Raw genomic sequence first — 19,401 nt, forward strand, 5'->3', positions numbered from 1 at the left:
CGGAAGTTATTCGGTAAGGAATTACTCACCAAAGTGGTCTTGGTATGTTACTCTTTTTTTTTTTTTTTTTTTTTTTGGTCTTTTTGTCTTTTGTTGTTGTTGCTATTTCTTGGGCCGCTCCCGCGGCATATGGAGGTTCCCAGGCTAGGGGTTGAATCGGAGCCGTAGCCACCGGCCTACACCAGAGGCACAGCAACACAGGATCCGAGCCGCGTCTGCGACCTACACCACAGCTCATGGCAACGCCGGATCGTTAACCCACTGAGCAAGGGCAGGGACCAAACCCGCAACCTCATGGTTCCTAGTCGGATTCGTTAACCACTGCGCCAGGACGGGAACTCCTTGGTATGTTACTCTTAATCGCATCAAGATGTGTGCCAGCTCACCTGTTTCAATGAGCAGTGCTTATAGGTTGTTACCAGGGCTCAGAGTATGTTATTTTTATGGGGAAAAAGAGCTCAGTGAAGTCAGTGTATACAGAAGGGATCTAACTGGAACACATTGGTGGAATTCTCATAGATGTACTAAGCTTAATAGTAATGTATCTACTGTTATTTAGTGTTACAATCCACCAATATAGGAATGAATTTCACACTGACTTGATGGGACTTTATTCAAGCAGATTGAGGAGTTCCCTGGCGGCCTATTGGCTAAGGATTTAGCATTGTCTCTGCTGTGGCATAGGTTCAGTCCCTGACCCAGGAACTTCTGCATACTGCTGGTATGGCCAAAAGAGAAAGAGGAAAAAAAGTTTAAAAAAGTGAAAAACAAAACAAACAAAAAAACAGATTGTTTTATATCAGGTATTGGAAAGGCTAAAAAAAGGATCCATTGTGATAAATCCACTAGCAGAGTTCATATGGATGGGAGGCTTTCTGTCCCTCCCATAGTGTCCCCTGTGTTCAATCTGGGTAGATGGTTAGCAGAGAAGAATCTTTTTTTCAGTGGCTTGGATTAGAGTTTGGAAATTGGCATCCTTCCTCTGAACAATTAATTTCTATCTGATATGAATCAAAACAAAAATAGCTAGAACGTCCTCCATTTGTAGTTACTGTTTATACATATAATTCACAATTCTAAGATTTTTAATGTGTCCTCAAATAAGAATAGCCTTGGAGCTTGTCCAGTTGCAGCCATATTCCCAAGCTAAAATCTCTTTGCAAACATATAGTAGATTTAAGGATGAAGAATTTAGTCTTTCTTTTTTTTTTTTTTTGTCTTTTTGCCTTTTTCTAGGGCTGCTTCCTGCAGCATATGGAGGTTCCCAGGCTAGGGGTCTAATCAGAGCTGTAGCCACCGGCCTACACCACAGCCACAGCAACGCGGGATCCGAGCCGCGCCCGCAACCTACACCACAGCTCATGGCAACTCTGGATGCTTAACCCACTGAGCAAGCCAGGGATCAAACCTGCAACCTCATGGTTCCTAGTTGGATTCATTAACCACTGCGCCACGATGGGAACTCCTAGTTTTTCTTTCTTTCTTCTTATTTTTTTGAATGGCTACACCTGTGGCATATGGCAGTTTCTGGGCCAAAGATGGAATCTGAGCCGCAGCTGCCACCTAAGCTGCAACTGTGGCAATGCCAAGTCATTTTAACCTACTATGTCACAGCGAGGACTCCAATATCACCAATTCATATTTTCAGCTAAGTCAAACTGTAAATTGACTTATATTCTGTGACCTTCTCCTCCATGGCTCAAGGCCTCAAATTTAGCTTATCTAAAATTCACAGGAGAGGAGTTCCTGTTGTGGCTCAGTGGTTAATGAACCCGACTAGGAATCCTGAGGTTGCGGGTTCAATCCCTGGCCTCGCTCAGTGGGTTAAGCATTGCCATGAGCTTCGGTGTAGGTTGCAGATGCAGCTCGGATCTCATGTTGCTGTGGCTCTGGCTAGATTAGACCTCTAGCCTGGGAGTCTCCATGTACTGCAGGTGCAGCCCTAGAAAAGACAAAAAATAAAAAATAAAAATAAAATAAAATTCATGGAGAGTTCCTGTCATGGCTCAGCACAAACGAATCTGACTAGCATCCATGAGGACATAGGTTGGATCCCTGGCCTCATTCGGTGGGTTAAGGATCCTGTGTTGCTGAAAGCTGCAGTGTAGGTTACAGACAAGGCTGGGATCCCGTGTTGCTGCAGCTGTGGTGTAGGCCGGCGGCTGCAGCTCAGATACGCCCCTAGCCTGGGAATTTCCATATGCTGCAGTTGCAGCCCTAAAAAGTAAAAACAGATAGATAGATAGATAGATAGATAGATAGATAGATAAGACAGATAGATAAATAGATAAAATAAAAGTCACAGGGACTAATTAAGTGAAATGAAAGGTAATTCTGATACATTTCAGTGTGCCGAGGACAGAAACAAGAAAAAACTGCAGTTACTTGGTACATTTTGGTGGTAATTAAAAAATATTACAGATGGAGTTCCCATCGTGGCTCAGCTGTTAACAAACCTGACTAGGATCCATAAGGATGTGGATTTGATCCCTGGCCTCGCTCAGTGGGAAGGATCCAGCGTTGCTGTGAGCTGTGGTGTAGGTTGCAGATACAGCTCAGATCCTGCATTGCTGTGGCTGTGGTGTAGGCAGGCAGCTGTGGCTCCAATTGGACCCCTAGCCTGGGAACTTCCATATGCCACAGGTGCAGCCCTAAAAAAAAAAAAAAAAGAAGAAAAGAAAAAAAATTAAAAAGACTTTATGATTTTTTTAATCTAAATTTATCCTTAGCATTCCTATTATTTAAAAAAAAATCAGGAGTTCCCATCGTGGCGCAGTGGTTAACAAATCCGACTAGGAACCATGAGGTTGCGGGTTTGGTCCCTGTCCTTGCTCAGTGGGTTAACGATCCGGCGTTGCTGTGAGCTGTGGTGTAGGTTGCAGACGCGGCTCGGATCCTGCGTTGCTGTGGCTCTGGCGTAGGCTGGTGGCCACGGCTCCGATTCAACCCCTAGCCTGGGAACCTCCATATGCCTTGGGAGCAGCCCAAGAAATAGCCAAAAAAAAAAAAAAAAAAAAAATCAAGACTTCTCTCGTGGCTCAGCAGATTAATGATCTGTTGTTGTCACTGCTGTGGCTCTGGTTATAGCTATTGTGTGGGTTTAATCCCTTGACCCTGGAACTTCCTCATGCCAGCAACCTAAAAAAAAAAAAAAATCATACTGTAAACTCCCCACAACCGTGTCTTTCTCAGCCTGTTGCCAAAGACCTGTCTGTAGGGCCAGTGTGAGCACAAGACTCCACTACTGGGGCATGGGCTGACCCATCTGAGGGGCCTAGGTGCTAAAAATAGAAAGATAAGAATGATGACATATCTTTGGGGTTTCCCCAGCTCCAGGATTCTATTGATGGTAAAAGGGGCAGCGGATGGGAGGTTCCTTTGTTCTAAATTCCATACCTTGGCACTTTCTGAAGCCAAAAGATAGGTGAGGAAGGCTGTTCTTGCTGTCTTGGGCTTCCCTGGGTGGCACCACCTTCCTGAATCTCAGTCCAGGGTCTTGTCCAAGAAGAGACCTGTTTTGGGGAGGAGGGTGGCTGACACTAACCAAACCAAATGACCAATTTATGAGGTGATAATGAGCAATATAAGAGCAAGAGCAAGCACTTCCACCCCTCACTCTGGACTGCCCAGTCTGTGGGCACCTCTGTGGAAAGCAGCCATTAGTGGGGTGCTTGGTTAGAGAGGAACTGGAATCAGACTCCATCTCAAGTGGCTCAGGGAAAAGCTTGATGCATCAGCTACAGGACAGAGGAGCACCTGCCCCCAGATGGGTGGGATGACCCCTTGGGCCAGAACTGCTCCTAGAGGAGTTCCCGTCGTGGCGCAGTGGTTAACGAATCCGACTAGGAACCATGAGGTTGCGGGTTCGGTCCCTGCCCTTGCTCAGTGGGTTAACGATCTGGCGTTGCCGTGAGCTGTGGTGTAGGTTGCAGATGCGGCTCGGATCCCGAGTTGCTGTGGCTCTGGCGTAGGCCAGTGGCTACAGCTCCGATTCAACCCCTGGCCTGGGAACCTCCATATGCCGCGGGAGCGGCCCAAGAAATAGCAACAACAGCAACAACAACAACAACAGACAAAAAGACAAAAGACAAAAAAAAAAAAAAAAAAAAAAAAAAAGAACTGCTCCTAGACTTGGATGGCCAAGCCAGCATCATCCCCAGATACTCCCATCCCTCCCTTCGCTGGCTGACCAGGCCCTCCTTGGGCGGGGCAGCCCTTCTTTATATATGCTAATAACCCCCACCCTACCTCCCCACCTCCCCCCCCAGTAGGGACGGTTTTGCCCTGGGCACTCATTGTGGACTGTGAAGTTTCTTTCCAGCTCCCCCTTCTGTTTTTTGTTTTTGTTTTTGTTTTTGTCTTTTTGCTATTTCTTGGGCCGCTCCCGCGGCATATGGAGGTTCCCAGGCTAGGGGTCGAATCAGAGCTGTAGCCACAGGCCTACGCCAGAGCCACAGCCACGCGGGATCCGAGCCGTGTCTGCAACCTACACCACAGCTCACGGCAACGCCGGGATCTTCAACCCACTGAGCAAGGGCAGGGACCTAACCCGCAACCTCATGGTTCCTAGTCGGATTCATTAACCACTGCGCCACGACGGGAACTCCCCAGCTCCCCCTTCTGACCCCTCCTAGGTCCCCCTGGGACCTGGCTTAAGTGGGCAGGGGTTGGGAAGGTCCTTTTGCGCCGAGGGATCATCCACAGGGCAGGATCCTCAGGCAGGCGGGAAGGGCTGGTCTAGGATTGACAGGCAGCGCCCTCCCAGCGTGCCGACCCGGGCAGCGGCGGCTGCGGGCCCAGGGCCCAGCAGGGGCGTGTCCCCGCTCTCACCTCCCATTGGGCAGGTGGGGCCGCCGGCAGGGGCGTATTATAAATGCAGAGCGGGTGGCTGCGGAGCCAGGCGCCTCGCAGGATGGTGGACAGCGTGTACCGGACCCGCTCCCTGGGGGTGGCGGCTGAAGGGCTCCCGGACCAGTACGCGGACGGAGAAGCGGCGCGCGTGTGGCAGCTGTACATCGGGGACACCCGCAGCCGCACGGCTGAGTACAAGGCTTGGCTGCTCGGGCTGCTGCGACAGCACGGCTGCCAGCGAGTCCTCGACGTGGCCTGTGGTACCGGGTGAGCCCGGACGGAAGCCAGGGACCTGGGATGAGCAGGCATCCGGGGGCCAGGGGGAAAGAGGAGCCGGGAGGACATGGGCGACGGGGGACGGGGTCTGCTCCGGCCGGGGTCGCCCGACCGCAGTACCACAGCGGGGCACGTCGGGCAGCCTCCTCCGCCGCTGCCGACCTAGAGCCAGGCAGGGGCGCGACGCCAGGGGCCAGGAATGAGTGTTTACCCAGGCAGAACGAGGAGCAGGGCGAGGCCGACGGCAGGAGGGGGCCGAGGAGACCCAGGGTGAGAGCGAGGGTGTGGGCACTGTGGGTGGAGAAGGCGATCTCGCTGGGGCGGCGCAAGGACCCAGGCTTTGGGGCTTGGAACCCGGCTCCAGGGTCATTCCAGGGTCATTCCCGGTATGATGGCCTCCAGCAGCGTTAACAGTTAACGCTTGTTTAACATGTGCCCCTGCCAAAGCACTGTACCAGGTGCTTTTGATACATGAGGTTTTAAAATCCTCACAAAACCCCATGAGGTGGGTAGTGATAGCTGTTTACAGTTGTAGGAATTTGGCCTCAGAGAGATAAAGGTGGAGAGGAGATGCAAACCCAGATGGGTTAGGGTCTGGCCTGTGCTCTAAACCCCCATGTTACACTGCCTCCTGTGCTCAAGTTACTTAACATCCAGAAGCCTCAGCTTGCCCCATCTCGAATGGGGATAAGACCATCTACCTTACCGGATTGCAATGAGGATTCATGTGCATTTGTAGAATGCCTGACTTGGAATAGGTGCTAAAACACAAAAAGGGTGCTACCTGATGATGAGAATCAGATATGCCAGGTCACTGAGGTCAGTGGAGAGCCTGGGGACAGGCAGAAAAATGGACTCTGAGGACCTGAGGAGACAGAAGTGTCCGGCACAGGGCCTCCTCCTTGCCTTCCCTGACCACCCCTCTCTGCCTGTTGGGATTCTGGTCCTGCCCAGGGTGGACTCCATCATGCTAGTGGAAGAAGGCTTCAGTGTGACAAGTGTGGATGCCAGTGACAAGATGCTCAAGTATGCACTTAAAGAGCGCTGGAACCGGCGGCATGAGCCTGCTTTCGACAAGTGGGGTAGGCAGCTCCAGCCAGGTCCCCTCGGCCCAGCCACCAAGGACACTGTTCTCTCTGCTCTGGCTCCTTTAGCTCCTGTGGTGGGGTGTTTTGTTTTCCTCAAGGGGGACAGTAAAATCCTTAAAAAGGGAGGCTTAGGCACAAGAACGAGGTATTGACTATGCTAGTTTTAATTACCTTTATAGTGTCTTGTCCTTCTCCCCCAAAAGAAACCCATAAGCACAGGGCCCTCCTTCCCCACCACAGCTTCCTACTCCCCTGACCCCTCTTCTCCTTCACCCTCCATGTCCATGATGATCCCCTCCCTCGGGATCCCCTCCCCTGGGGAGGCCCTGTGTGTGTCTAGAAGGGGAAAGAGAGGCAAGACTGCACTTGGTGGACACGGGTGCTGCTTGTACTGTGGTACCAGCTTGTTCCCTCTTCCCTTTCCTGGCCCCCAGTCATTGAAGAAGCCAACTGGATGACTCTAGACAAAGATGTGCCCAAGTCACCAATGGGTGGCTTCGATGCTGTCATCTGCCTTGGAAACAGTTTTGCCCACTTGCCAGACTGCAGAGGTGAGAGGGTGTGGCCTTGGGTGTAGACCCTGCTTTGAACCATACCCTTTCCAGACGCCGGGGGAAGGAGAAAGATGGGAGGGAGACTGGTGCCCGGGCCCTGAGCAGACGCAGCCTCTCTACCCTTCCTGGAGTTCAGGGGACCAGAGTGAGCACCGGCTGGCCCTGAAAAACATCACAAGCATGGTGCGGTCAGGGGGCTTGCTGGTCATTGATCATCGAAACTACGACCACATCCTCAGCACAGGCTGTGCACCCCCAGGAAAGAACATCTACTATAAGGTGGGGCCCCTGGGGGAGGGAGGGCCCAGAGTGGGAGGTGGGCTCTCTGGGCCCCACCAGAGTTGCAGAAGCTAACACAGCTGGCACTCCCACCTGCAGAGTGACCTGATCAAGGACATCACGACATCTGTGCTGACAGTGAACAACAAGGCTCACATGGTGACCCTCGATTACACGGTGCAGGTGCCGGGGACTGGCCACAGAGGTTCTCCTGGCTTGAGGTACACTGGCGAGGCAGGGGCTTGGGCAGGGGGCACTGACACACCAGTCCTGATGGTTGGTCGGGGGCTCTGTTGCAGTAAGTTCCGGCTCTCCTACTACCCTCACTGTCTGGCATCCTTTACGGAGCTGCTGCAAACAGCCTTCGGGGGCAAGTGCCAGCACAGTGTCCTAGGAGATTTCAAGCCTTACAAGCCGGGCCAGGCCTACATTCCCTGCTATTTCATCCACGTGCTCAGGAAGACGGACTGAGTGAGGCCTCAGCTCCCACTGCCCTCTGCCCAGGCGCTGCCAGGCTCCATCTGTGGAGGAGGGGACCAGAAGCCCCACACGGAGCCCAACCCCCAATGCAGATCCGGGGGTGTGGGAAGGGGTGGGCTGCAGCTGGGGGCAGGGATTCGGGTTCAAACAGATGGAAAGGAAAACAATATAGTCTATGCTTTTTTCAGGTCCTGTACAACTTGTGTTTATGTCAGAAGGATCAGGCTCCCGAGGTGCCCACCCTGCCCCTCCCTGGGTTTACTCTTCCCCATGCGGACCTCTCAGACCACGCTGCCAGCAGGGGGCAGCACATAGTTTATTTTCGGCCACAGATGGAGCTTCCTCAGGGCCCAGTCCCCAGAGCTCCAGGCCTTGCCCCTCCTCCTGAGCTGATGGGCCTGGAGGGCAGACAGGTAGAAGAGGATGCCTCTCAAGATCTCCCACCCAGGGGCCCCCAGGGGATCTCCCAGAGGTAGGTAGGCAGGCAGCGTTCAAGTGGGTGGGTGGACGTTCAAGTGGGTGGTTCAAGTGGGTGGGCAGACGGCAGCCTGAGAAAAAGCCTTTTTCTCTCAGGTCTCTGAGGAGCTACCTAGATACCTTTAGCCCCTGGGGGCAGGGTCCCGGACGGCAGGAGGCTCCTAGCAGGCAGCAAACTTGCGCTGGATGCGCTTGTAGCGGAGCAGCTCGTGCTCGCTGACTGAGGGCTGCAGCCGGGCCGCGGCCTGCAGCAGGTCCTCCATGGTGAGCAGCAGTGCTGAGCTCCCCGGCTCCAGGCCTGGGGGGGACACGGGGAGGTGAGGCCAGCCGGGTCACAGAGGCTGTGGCCTAAGCCCAAGCAGGGCAGTGCCCTGGGTAGGCACTTTCTTGCCCCGAGTCCCAGTGGCCCACCGTCCCGCCTCTGAAATCCAGAAGCAGGCCTGGTGAGGGGCTCACCATCCTCCAGGTCCCGAACCCTGCGTTTCAGGGCAGCTGTCATGGCATCAGCGCACAGGGAGTAGAGGTCTGCACCCGTCAGCTGGGGTGGGCAGTGGTCCAACACGGCCACCAGGCTCACAGAGGGCTCTAGCCTGAATCTGTTGGGGGAATACCGAGAAGAAAGAGTTTTACTGGCATCCCCTGCTCCATTGGATGGCATCCCTGACCAGCTTCTCCCCTAACCACCAAAGGCCAAGCCCTGTGGGGGTCTCCCTATCACAGGGCATACTTGCGCGTGATGGCGCTCAGAACACGGAGCTGGGAGGCACGGTCCTCGCTCGCTCCCACAAACACCAGCTTGTCAAACCTTTAGGGAGGGAAGTGGACAGAAGCGTCAGGTAGAGAGCACCGGATGGGGCTCAAGGGACAGGCCCAAAGGGGCCTGGAGGAGGTGAGACATACTGGGTGCACACCTGCCAGGCCGCAGAAGGGCAGGGTCCAGAAGGTCTGGTCTATTGGTGGCTCCGATCACAAACACATCCTGAGTGCTGTGAAGCCCATCCAGCTCGGCCAGGAGCTGGGACACCACCCTGCAAGGGAGGAAGTGAAGGCGGGCGAGTACTCAGCACAGCTTCAGCCCCTGCCCTGCCTGTGGTGCCTCTCCTTGCAGGCCATCTCTAGGGGTCCCCTGCTTGGCCACGCCCCGTGTACCCCCGCTTCTCCTCAGTGTCCCACACCCAGGTCCAGGACCCCTTTAGCTTCCGTTATGCTATCGCAGAACTGGAAGGGCAGGAACTCTCTGGGCTGCAAAGACTGGTGCAAGCTGTCTCGCCTCCGTCTGTCCTGGAGCCCAGACTCCATTCTGGCTCAGACCCCCACCTGTCCATCACACCTCCGGAGTCTCCACTTCGCCCCCGGCTTGGGGCCAAGGAGTCGAGTTCATCAAAGAAGATAATGCATGGGGCCGCGGCCCTGGCCCTGGCGAACACTGAGGAGAGAAAGGGGCCCACAGGACAGGGAAGCTCAGGAGGCTTGGAAGTCAGGAGGTGGGGAGGGAAAGCCAGGTGTGACCATTCCCCACAAGCACTTCAGGCAGGAGGCCCCACTGGGCAGGGAGGCTAGCAGCGACCAGGAGCAGCCTGCGGGTGGGGTGGCACAGGGGCCCTGGGGTTAGGGCAGGGCTGGAGGCCCCGCCCCCACCTCCACTGCTCACCTTCGCGTACATTCTCCTCACTTTGGCCCACGTACATGTTGATGAGCTCGGGCCCCTTCACGCTGATGGGGAGAGAGGATGGAGAAAGGGGAGACTCAGACACAGAAACACAACCTACCTCCTGGCGAAGCCCTCCTGCTCCCCAGTCGGCCGCAGCCCCCCTCTGTTCCATTCGCCACCTGAGGAAGGTGAGGCTGCACTCGGTGGCTACTGCCTTGGCCAGGAGGGTCTTGCCAGTGCCAGGCGGCCCGTGGAGCAGAAGGCCCGAGCGCCTCAGGCCCAGGCTCAGCAGCTCAGGGTGCTCTAGAGGGAGCTGAATGGTCTCCAGGATCTCCTTCTTCACCTCCTGCAGCCCGCCCACATCGTGCCAGGACACCGAGGGGATCTAGGACCCAGAAAGGGCACACGGTGGGGCACGTGCTGGTGGAGGGAGGGCCAGTCTCACCTCCAAGGACCAGGAGTGTCTACCTTGGGGGCTCCGACGGCCTGAGAGTGCGCTGACTGCAGCTGCTCCAGCGCCTGCCCCAAGTCCTCGGCCAGGAGAGGGAAACCGGCAGCACACAGCTCCCCCTCGTCCTCTTCACTCAAGCCACCTGCCCAACTGCAAGGAAAGACCCAGGGAGGCCTCTAGAGGACCTGACCTAGGGCCTCCTCCCCAGCAGGGCACCCCCCACCCCTTCCTCTCCAGCCCCTGCCCACCCCCACTCCTGCTGCCTTCCCCTCCTGTGCCGTTTCCTCACCCCGAGTTCTTGATCCTGGTGCAGGCTGCCCGGCTGCTGTGGGTCAAAAGGGAGTAGAGATCCCCCACTACAAAGCCCTAGGGAACCATGGGAGAGGACGTGTGATCAGGGCACAGCAGGCGGGAACCCTAGGGGGCCAGTACCCCAGCTGGGGCAGAGGCCCCATGCCGATGCCTCGGGGTGTTCCACCCTCAGCGGGACCGAGTCCTCCCACAGAGCAGGAGAGGCCCGTGCCTGGCTTTGCACTCACCGCGCACCGTCGTGCCAGCTGTGCCAGGTTCACCTCTTGGCCCAGGGGGAGGTGGGCAGTGAGGGCCTGCAGGATGCTGAGCCGCTGCCCCTCTGACAGCACAGGCATCTCCAGCTCATGAGGAAACGCAGTCTGCACATCAGCAGGCAGGTCCTGGGCCCGGCTCGTGGTGGCCACAACCATTAGGGGAGGGTGGCTGCAGACAGGGGGTGGGCACTGAGGGCAAGGAGGTGGCCGCAGCCCCTGAGCACTGCCTTGTCCTGAGGCTGGTGCAGGAGGGCTGGGATGGGACAGGGACATGAGCGTCCCAAGGTTTCCTGGATGGGAGCCTCCCCCAGCACTGGGCGCACAATGAGGCCACAGGGAGTGCCAGCAACTGCGTCCTCCTCCCCCTGGACACCCCCTCGCTCCTCAGCTCGGGCTGCCTGGAGGGGAGGCTGATGGGCAGCAGATGTCTGAGAAGCCACTCGGGGTGGGGAGGAGAGGGCAAAGGCTGCAGAGAATGGGAGGGCTGGGCCCCAGCCCCTTACAGGCCCAGGGCCAGACCATACCTGGTGAGGGGGTCTTCGTCCAGGAGGAGGCGGCGCAGTGTGGCCACCACACGGGCGTCCTCACCTAGCCCATCGCGGTCCCGGCCCAGCAGGTCCACGGCTGTCAGCAACAGAACCACAGGCCGGCAGCGCCGGGCCCGGGAGAAAGCGGCCTGCAGTTTTGTCTCCACAGCCCCGCTACTGTCTGCACAGAGGCTGGAGCAGGGCACCTGGGGAGGGGTTCCCGATAGGCCTGTGAGCAAGGGGCAGAGGTGACTGGGGCAGGAGAACGGGGGCGGGGAGTCAGAAGAAGGTGCAGGCCGTCTTTGTTTTTGGAGGGCAGGGATGAGGAAGAAGGTAACACTGGCTGGGCTGGCTGCAAAGCCTTGAAACCCCCTCCTTCTGGAAAGCCTCCCTCAGTAGCTCGGCATCATGGGACTATGCCTGACCCACGGGCCCAGGGGGCTGAGGCGGTGGGGCCAGGCTAGTAGCCGGAGGTCAGAGGGAGAATCCGCAGGGGAAGAACTGAGGCTGGGGTCTACTCTCCAGGGCCTCTCACCTTCAGTAAGTGGAGCCCAAGGCGGCCGCAGGCGGCAGTCACTGCGGTGGTTTTCCCACTGCCCGGGGGGCCCCGTAGAAGGACACTGCCAGGTGCTGTCAGCAGGGCACCCCTGCGACCAGAGAAGAGACCTTTGTTTCCTCCATTCGGCCCACATGTGGGTCCCCAGAAACAGGGACAGTCACATCCAGAAAGCAGACACCCTCTGCAGGTGGCTGAATTGGGAGGCCCCAATGCCCCCACCACCTGTGGCACTCTGGCGGGGGCACGGAGCTCATCCAGGAGCCCATGCTAATTCCCTTTTTTTTGTCAGTAAAGCCTTGGCTCTTCTGCCTTGTTGGACGATATCAAGAGGAACAAGGGAGGCATCTGTGGCTACTCAGGCCAGCAGTCCGAGCACCTGTCTTTCAGGGCCAGGGTGGCTCGTGGGCCCCCCGGGGGGAATGGAGGTCTTACTGACAGGTCTGCTTGATGGAGATTAGCTGACCCTGAAGGACAAAGAAAGTCATCCCAGGCAAGGAGCCTGGGGACTTGCTTACAGACAGGACAGAGGCTGGTGGCCTGGGGCTAACGGTTTGAGGGAGGTACACCCCATCCAACTCCGGCCAGGGCATTAGGAACTACTTGTCTGGCCTGCCGCCCCTCCAGGGATGTTCTGAGCAGGTTTTTCGTACACCATACTGCTGCGGCCTCACTCACCCTGGCTGGAGGCGCGGCTTCAGGGCAGCACAGAGCTCGGTCACCAAGGTCTCCAGGCCTGGAGGAGACAAGCTGCTCCAGGGCGTGGATTCCCCCGAGGGGAGCCCTGGAACGAGGCTCAGGGTAGAACCCACCTGTGAGAGGTGGGAGGAAGCTTTAGGTTCCCAGAAGTTCTTTCTGCTCCTTTTCCAGGTCTACCCCCACTGCCGGGGCCTCACCAAGTACACGGAGGTATGGCTGGCAGCGGCCAAGTAGGCGCAGGCTGGCCCATCTGGAGCTTCCCCAACTGTTTTCTTCACTTTAAAAAACATCTCCCGCCACCTGCAGGAAAGACGCCCAGTGAAGCCCAGATCCAGAGCCCACATACACCCTGCCGCCAGGACAAGGTGGCCATCTCAATGAGAGGTCCACGGCAGGGACAAACACAAAAGCAACACAAAGAAATGCCCCCAGACATGGGAGGAGGCAGGTCGTGGGGCAAAGGGAGGGCGGGTGGTCATTCTCATCTCCCCGACTGGACCACATGCGTTTTGAGAGCAGGAGCTGGGCTTGTCCTCCTCCTTCCTCATGGCAATGTCACCTGAGCGAGTGTTTCTCCAGGTAAATGGCCTGCCCACCACTCCAGTGGGAGGAGCCACCCTGCACCGAGCAGACCCTCTGACTGTTTTCACTGGCTTTGGAGCACCGTCTCTCCTTCAAATTCATACCCACCAAGGGCGCCCAGAACCTCAGAGCAAAGAGCCCCTTGGCTCTTATTTAATAATCCACAAAATCTACTCATAGGCAGATTCCTTCATAAAGACATTTAGGGATTAATGATTCTCCGTTTTGGCTGAGCATTAGAATTATCTGCGAAACTTTAAAAAAATCAACATCTCTCACCTATTGTATGAATTCTGATCAGTAGATTAGTGGCTGCCAGGAGCTGAGGGGAAGGAGGGTAATGGGTGGGGGTTTCTTTTTGGGGTGATGAAAATGCTCTGGACTGGAATCAGAGGTGTTGGCTGCACAACTCTGCGCATATACTAAAACCCACCAAACTGTACACTTTAACTGCATGACTTGTATTCCATGTGAATAATATCTCAATTTAAGAATTAACATTTTCCCTCCTTTGGAAAAAAAAATTAAAAAGAGACTGCACAGGTCCCAGCCCCACCCTGATTCTGCTCCAATAGCTCCAGGGTGGGGCTCAGGCACTTGCAGTTTCTGAAAGCTCCCAGCCATAACCAGGGGCTGTGTGGTCAAGGACTAGTGTCAGAGCGAGTGAGGGTTACTCAACCTACTAAGGGAGCAGAAGGTGGTGGGAGAGGAGGTAGCAGAGAGCAGTGACTGGTCCAATTTTCCAGAGAAAGAAAGGATGTACTCCTCCCAGTTAATCTCCAGGCAGCACAGCAATGACAGAACCTGGGCTTAAGAACCAATCAGGGAGCAAAGTCCTTTGCTCATGGTGTCCCACAGTCACAGAGCTGCTCCCTCTGGCAGCAACGGGGGATAGAGGTGGTGGGTGGAGGGGGAAGCATAGCAGGTTAGAATTATGAAACTCTGATAACTATCACGGTAGGCAGTGATTGTGGTAAAAACTAGGACATAAAGAAAGCTGTCCTACTGTTATTCATTATTAAAAAAAGGAGGGGGAGTTCCCACTATGGCTCAGCCATAATGAACTTGACTGGTATTCATGAAGACAGATCCCTGGCCTCACTCAGTGGGTTAAGGATCTGGCATTCCTGTGAACTGTGGTGTAGGTCAAAGACATGGCTCAGATCTGGTGTTGCTGTGGCTCTGGCAAGGGCTGGCGGCAACAGCTCTGATTAGACCCCTAGCCTGGGAACCTCCATATGCCTAAAGAGACAAAAAGACCAAAAATAATAAATAAGTAAAGAAAATAATGTGGGAGAGAGACACGATTTTCCACTAGGCTCTGGCTGTAAAGTTGATTTGGGAAAGGTTCAAGAGGTTCCCTGGGACACCAAATGGGATTACACTGGGCACTCCCAGGCCCTCCATGTGGGTACCACAGCCCTGAGATTGGAGAGATTGAGCCCTGGCCAGAGAGAAGCTCTGAATGTTGACCAAGGACAAATCAGACACAGGTCATCTGAAAAGCAGCCTGTGCACCCGCCATGCATTAGGGCAGAAATCAGGGTCTGGGTCTCTTCACGCTGAGTCCTCGGGAGGTGGGGCCGAATCTTGGCCCAAACAGTAGCCGAGAATGGAAAGCAAGGAATCCTACCTTGGTCTAGGCCATTCAGCTACTCTGAACACTTTACTTTACCTGGGACCACCAAACCCTCTGAGGATAAACACCTCCCACGGCCAGCAGGCAGCAGCTGTAACCTTCTCATTCACACGCCTATGTGAGAACCTGAAGAAGGTGTATGTACCGTCTCTCCAGAAAAGTGTACACGACAACAGCGAGATGTTCTCATGCACGAAGTTATTCACCCCGAGGGGAGTGGGGCTGCAGGACTCCTGCACTCAGGTCAGGAACCCCAGTGGTGGGAGGAGGCAGCTGCATACCTGGGCAGTTTCTCTGGGCTTCCTTCCAGGATCTCTACTTGCCCGACTGTTGGCACGCACAGAACATCCCCTTCCTGGACTGCCCTGTAACACAGCAGTGGCGCCATCAGCTCACAATGGGAGGCAAGCACATGGGCCTGGCCCATCCCCAATATGCAGGCAGTTTCTTAGGGGCCTAATACCCACCCAGAGAACAAGTTTGACTAGAATGAGCTTGGGGAAATGCCAGAGAGGCTAGAGAGGGGAACAGAGACCAGAGAGGGGCAAAGCAGCATCTCGGCTCTTTGGGGGCCTTCTCAAAGCCAGGTGCTTTCTCAGGGTTTTTGGTTGTTGTTGTCTTTTTAAGGAGGTACCCACGGCATATGGAAGTTCCCAGGCTAGGGTAGAATTGGAGCTACAGCTGCCAGCCTACACCACAGCCACAGCAATGCCAGATCCTTAACCCACTGAGTGAGGCCAGGGATCGAACCTGAGTCCTCATAGATGCTAGTCAGATTTGTTTCCACTCAGCCACTATGGTTTCTCAGTTTAGAATGTCTGGATTCAGCTTGTAGTCCAGATTTCTTTTCTATTGTCCGCTTGACACACTGCTGGGCTTCTAGCCACAACACTGCCTTAAAATGTGGCTTTCTTAAAATCAGAGGCTAAGAGGTCCCATCGTGGCTCAGGAGAAACCAATCTGACTAGTATCCATGATGACACAGGTTCACTTCCTGGCCGTGCTGAGTGGGTTAAGCATCTGTCACTGCCATGAGCTGTGCTGTAGGTTGCAGATCAGCTTGGATCTGGTGTAGCTATGGGTGTAGCATAGGCTGGGGGCTACAGCTCCGATTTGACCCCTGGCCTGGGAACCTCCATATACTGCAGGTGTAAAAATACCAAAATAAAAAAATAAAATACAAGCAGAGGCTCTATGGTACCTGACCCCAAGGCTGGGGGTAGGAGGAAAGCAATGAGGGTGAGATGCCATCCTCCTGAAAGGGGGAAGCAGCTAACCTGGGTGTCTGAAAATGCCGGTAAAGAACATGGTCGTAATTTGTATTAGTGCTGTAGTGAGGAGAGGACACGATTTCGATGTGTAATTCTTTGGCAAACGGAGGCCCGGGCAGCACTGAGCAGCTTCCTTTGTTTTCAGGGGTGCTAGAACCCTCCAGGTACCTCTGTTAGAGAAATAACCACCACTTTATAACCTCCTTCCAAGTAGTCAAGCTCTGCCCAGCCTCTTAGCAACAGTATTTTACTTTCATCCTTTATACTTCCCGTAACCACAGGGCTTGTGGGAGAGGGGACCTACAGCAGAAGAGCCGAACACCTTTATCTTCTTTAGAAAACAGAAACCTCACCTTCTAATGAGCACCAGGAAGATTTCTGACTCCAGCTCCAAAACGTTCACCAGCAAAGATAACCAATCTGCGATGCCTTTATGCTGGCCCAGGGCCAGTGAAATGGTACAGACTTTTAATTCCCACAAGTCCTTTGAGTGACATCAGGCAGCCACTGGGAATATTAATTGGACATGAGTGGGGACACTCTGAATCCAAGCTGTACTTAGCAGATCTGATCTGACTGAAGCTGAAAGGGTTGGGGCAGCTGAATGAGCGCCAGTGTGAGGTGCTCCAGTAGTCTTCCTCCATTCTGAGGGAAACCCGCACCTGCACTCACACACACCTTCTATCTCTTCTTGACATTCCGTAGCACTAACTGCCTGGTCCGGCACTTCCGAACATAACTTTCTACAGTGATAGAAATGTTCTATAGTTACATGTGGTTATGGAGCACTTGATATGTGACTAAAATAACTGAAGAACTGAATTGGGGGGGGGCATGCTGATAGCATGTGGAAGTTCCTGGGCCAGGGATTGAACCCGTGCTGCAGCAGTGACCCAAGCCACTGCAGTGACAATGCCAGATCCTTAACCCACTGTGCCACAAGAGAACTCCAGAACTGAATTTTTAACTTTATTTAGTTTCAACCGATTTAAAGAACCACCAAGTGGCTAGTGGCTTCCCTACTGGACTGTGCAGGACTAAACCATAATCTAGGTGCTTAATGACACATCAGACAGTTCCTACTGTGGTGTGGTGGATTAAGAATCCAACTGCAGTGGCTCAGGTCGCTGCAGAGGCATGAGTTCAGGGATCTGGTGTTGCTACAGCTGCAGCTCAGATTCAGTCCCTGGCCTTCGAAATTCAATATGCCTAAAAAGACACACACACCCCCCCAAAAAACAAAAAACCATTAGATTATATTTGTCCCCCTCAACACAACCATCTTCTTAAAAGTAAGCTCCTTAAAGGCAGAAAGCAAAAACTTCTCTTGGATATATTTCATAAAATATTAAAGTGAAATACTAAGCACTAAAGATAATAAAGGGCCCTTTCCTTCAAGGAATTTACAATATAAAATTGAGGACTAGACAGATTACATGATTATAAGAAGACAATAAAATAAATGCTCCCTGAAAGGTACAAAATGAAGAGGTAATGTTAAATTTGTTGTGGTGAGAGTATACGAGGCTTTGAGAAGGAGGTGGCATCTTTAGATGGGCCTTGAAGGAAAGGAAGGTAGGCTCTTAACAGAGGAGGCCAGAAGGCCAGGAAGGAACTTGAAGTCAAGGATAAGCACTGAGGTAGCATCCTCCACACTGCCCAGCACAATATTGGACACGCAGCAGCAAGTGGACAAAAAAACTGATTCGATCTGTAATTTGACTGTGACTCTCACCTTTCACAGGCATAGTGAAGGCTCTTCCCATACACCACCAACATAATTGTAGAGAATGGATACATAAGCCTAGGAGGCATTAAGCAGAAAGTCCAAGATCTAGGGAGTAAGGAACCCAAATTCTATAGCTCTGGTCTTCCAGTTCAGCTAAAGACAAAGAAGGGGGGGATAAAGAAGAGAACGCATTCCTGACTTCAGTCCTGTATCCTACCTGAATTTTGAGCTCTCCCACTTCCAGGGGATCACAGCCGAGATTAAAAGCCAGAGTGGCAGGCACAAGGGCCAGTCCGTCAGCGAGGGGCTCTCCCAGCTGCCCAGAAACAGGTCCCAGTCTTTCAGAGAGGTCCCATCGAGGCTCTAGGACCTGCACCGTGGCCAGGTGTGGCTGGGAAGTGATCGATGACTCTCCGACCCGGGTCACCCATACCCATTCGCCTTGGAAAAGGCCGAGGCTACGGAGACAACTCCTGCTCACCCCCAGCGAGTTCCCAGTCCCTCCCAGAACTCCCCGGAGTCGCCGGACCGTGCCAGAAGCCGCGAAGGAGGACACCAAGGGTGGCGGTGGGGGCCGGCTGCTGTCCTCAGTCTCTGGACCCAGTTTGGCCCGCCCACGGAGCTCAGTCACAGCTAGCCGCGTTCCTGGGCCCAGCAGCCCTTGCAACGCCGGCCGCGTCTCCAGCACCCGCGGTCCCGGCACTGGCAGAGCCTCTCCGCGCCTCACCAGCAACGGCCCGACTCTCGGTCCGAGCCCAGTCCCTGACGAGGTGCCAAGCAGCGCCCAGCCCAGCGCTGGGGGCCGCCGCACCGGCCGCGCCCGCACCCAGGCCCCGGAGCCCAGGGCCAGGAGCTGCAGCAGAGCGCGGCTAACTAGCAGCTGCGGGGGGCCCGGCCCCTGCTCTTCGGTGCCTGTGCCTGGCCCCTCCAGGGCCGCCACGAGCAGCGCGGGCCCTGCCGGGCTCTCCCCTGCAGGCCGCAGCGCCAGCACCAGACCCAGCCCCGCCGCAGGCCAGGGGCCCTCGGGTGGCAGCAGCACCGCCAACGGGGGTGCCTCGGTCGGGAAGGGCTCCAGCACCCGCAGGACTGCCAGTGCCATGGTGACAAGAGACCAAAGAGCTCCACGGCGGAGCGCAGCTTCCGTAACCGGGAAGCCGGACGCCGGGGCAGCTCACACGCCGCTTCCGCTTCCGTCAGGGGAGGCGCGAGGGAAGTGGGCGAGGCGTAGGGCGCTAGAGCTGCTCAGAGAGGGTGGTGCCTTGGACTGGTCTGGCTGATGTCTTGATGGCAGTAGCACAGTAATTGTGGTCGGGTAGTCTACGCACGCACCCTTTGAGGTGTGTTTACAGGGATTTACCTTCCACGCCTGCTTGGGGAGTAACGTCCTGTCAATTACCCTGCCGCAGAGCGTGTACTTAGCAGTTTATTGATTGATCAATGAAAGGTCAGCATGCCCTGGACTAAACTCCTGCCCGCGTCTGGGAGCTGTAGGTAGAGTGTTTAGGCAGGAGTTCACTCTGTGGCACTGTTGGCACTGAGGTTTGGGGGTTGTGGGGAAGGTTGCAGGAGGGAGCAGTCAGATTATAAAACTGTCTTGGATGTGCTCATGGATATGGAGTGGCTGCTGGCTGAATTACTGCATATGATTCATGTAGCCCTGGAGTGCTTGGTGCTGCCACACCTGTTCCAACACATCCTACACAAAACCCACGTTCCAGTGTTTCT

General features: G+C 54.9%; 2 protein-coding genes and 1 long non-coding RNA gene across 6 annotated transcripts in view; 2 read left to right on the forward strand and 1 right to left on the reverse strand.

Annotated features, from left to right (window-relative positions):
- LOC146401553 (uncharacterized) overlaps positions 1-19,401 on the forward strand; it is an 838,561-nt gene that overhangs the window by 82,917 nt on the left and 736,243 nt on the right. The gene's annotated exons all lie outside the window — the stretch shown is intronic.
- On the forward strand, positions 4,870-7,724 carry GNMT (glycine N-methyltransferase). The gene is given in 6 exon segments (NM_001110419.2): positions 4,870-5,118; positions 6,082-6,209; positions 6,650-6,766; positions 6,906-7,048; positions 7,148-7,269; positions 7,348-7,724. Coding segments are annotated over 6 exon segments (888 nt in total). The 5' UTR covers positions 4,870-4,912; the 3' UTR covers positions 7,520-7,724.
- PEX6 (peroxisomal biogenesis factor 6) lies at positions 6,362-18,862 on the reverse strand. Of its 4 annotated transcripts, none has more exons than XM_013977919.3 (18): positions 17,894-18,862; positions 15,954-16,117; positions 14,958-15,041; positions 12,653-12,755; positions 12,435-12,568; positions 11,736-11,847; positions 11,198-11,406; positions 10,647-10,842; positions 10,397-10,473; positions 10,125-10,257; positions 9,836-10,041; positions 9,657-9,718; positions 9,323-9,431; positions 8,917-9,033; positions 8,733-8,810; positions 8,462-8,601; positions 8,126-8,303; positions 6,362-6,931 (listed from the first exon to the last, which is right to left on the reverse strand). In XM_013977919.3, exons 1-17 carry the CDS (start codon positions 18,773-18,775, stop codon positions 8,167-8,169), a joined length of 2,943 nt encoding a protein of 980 aa, XP_013833373.2. In that variant the 5' UTR covers positions 18,776-18,862; the 3' UTR covers positions 6,362-6,931; positions 8,126-8,166.

Source organism: Sus scrofa, chromosome 7, assembly GCF_054392235.1.
Source record: "Sus scrofa isolate SSC_HxYL_T2T_F1_AM1 chromosome 7, Sscrofa_HxYL_maternal_Yorkshire_Landrace_v2.0, whole genome shotgun sequence".
In the NCBI taxonomy this organism is placed as follows: Eukaryota; Metazoa; Chordata; class Mammalia; order Artiodactyla; family Suidae; genus Sus; species Sus scrofa.

What these genes read in the sequence shown, in the direction of transcription:
- PEX6 (XM_013977919.3), bottom strand. Translation starts at nt 18,775, where the DNA reads ATGGCACTGGCAGTCCTGCGGGTGCTGGAGCCCTTCCCGACCGAGGCA. An exon ending in TGCAGCCTCACCTTCCTCAG is followed by an intron (nt 9,719 to 9,835) that starts GTGGCGAATGGA and finishes TCTCCCCATCAG; the next exon opens with CGTGAAGGGGCCCGAGCTCA. An exon ending in GCCCTTCTGCGGCCTGGCAG is followed by an intron (nt 8,811 to 8,916) that starts GTGTGCACCCAG and finishes CCCTCCCTAAAG; the next exon opens with GTTTGACAAGCTGGTGTTTG.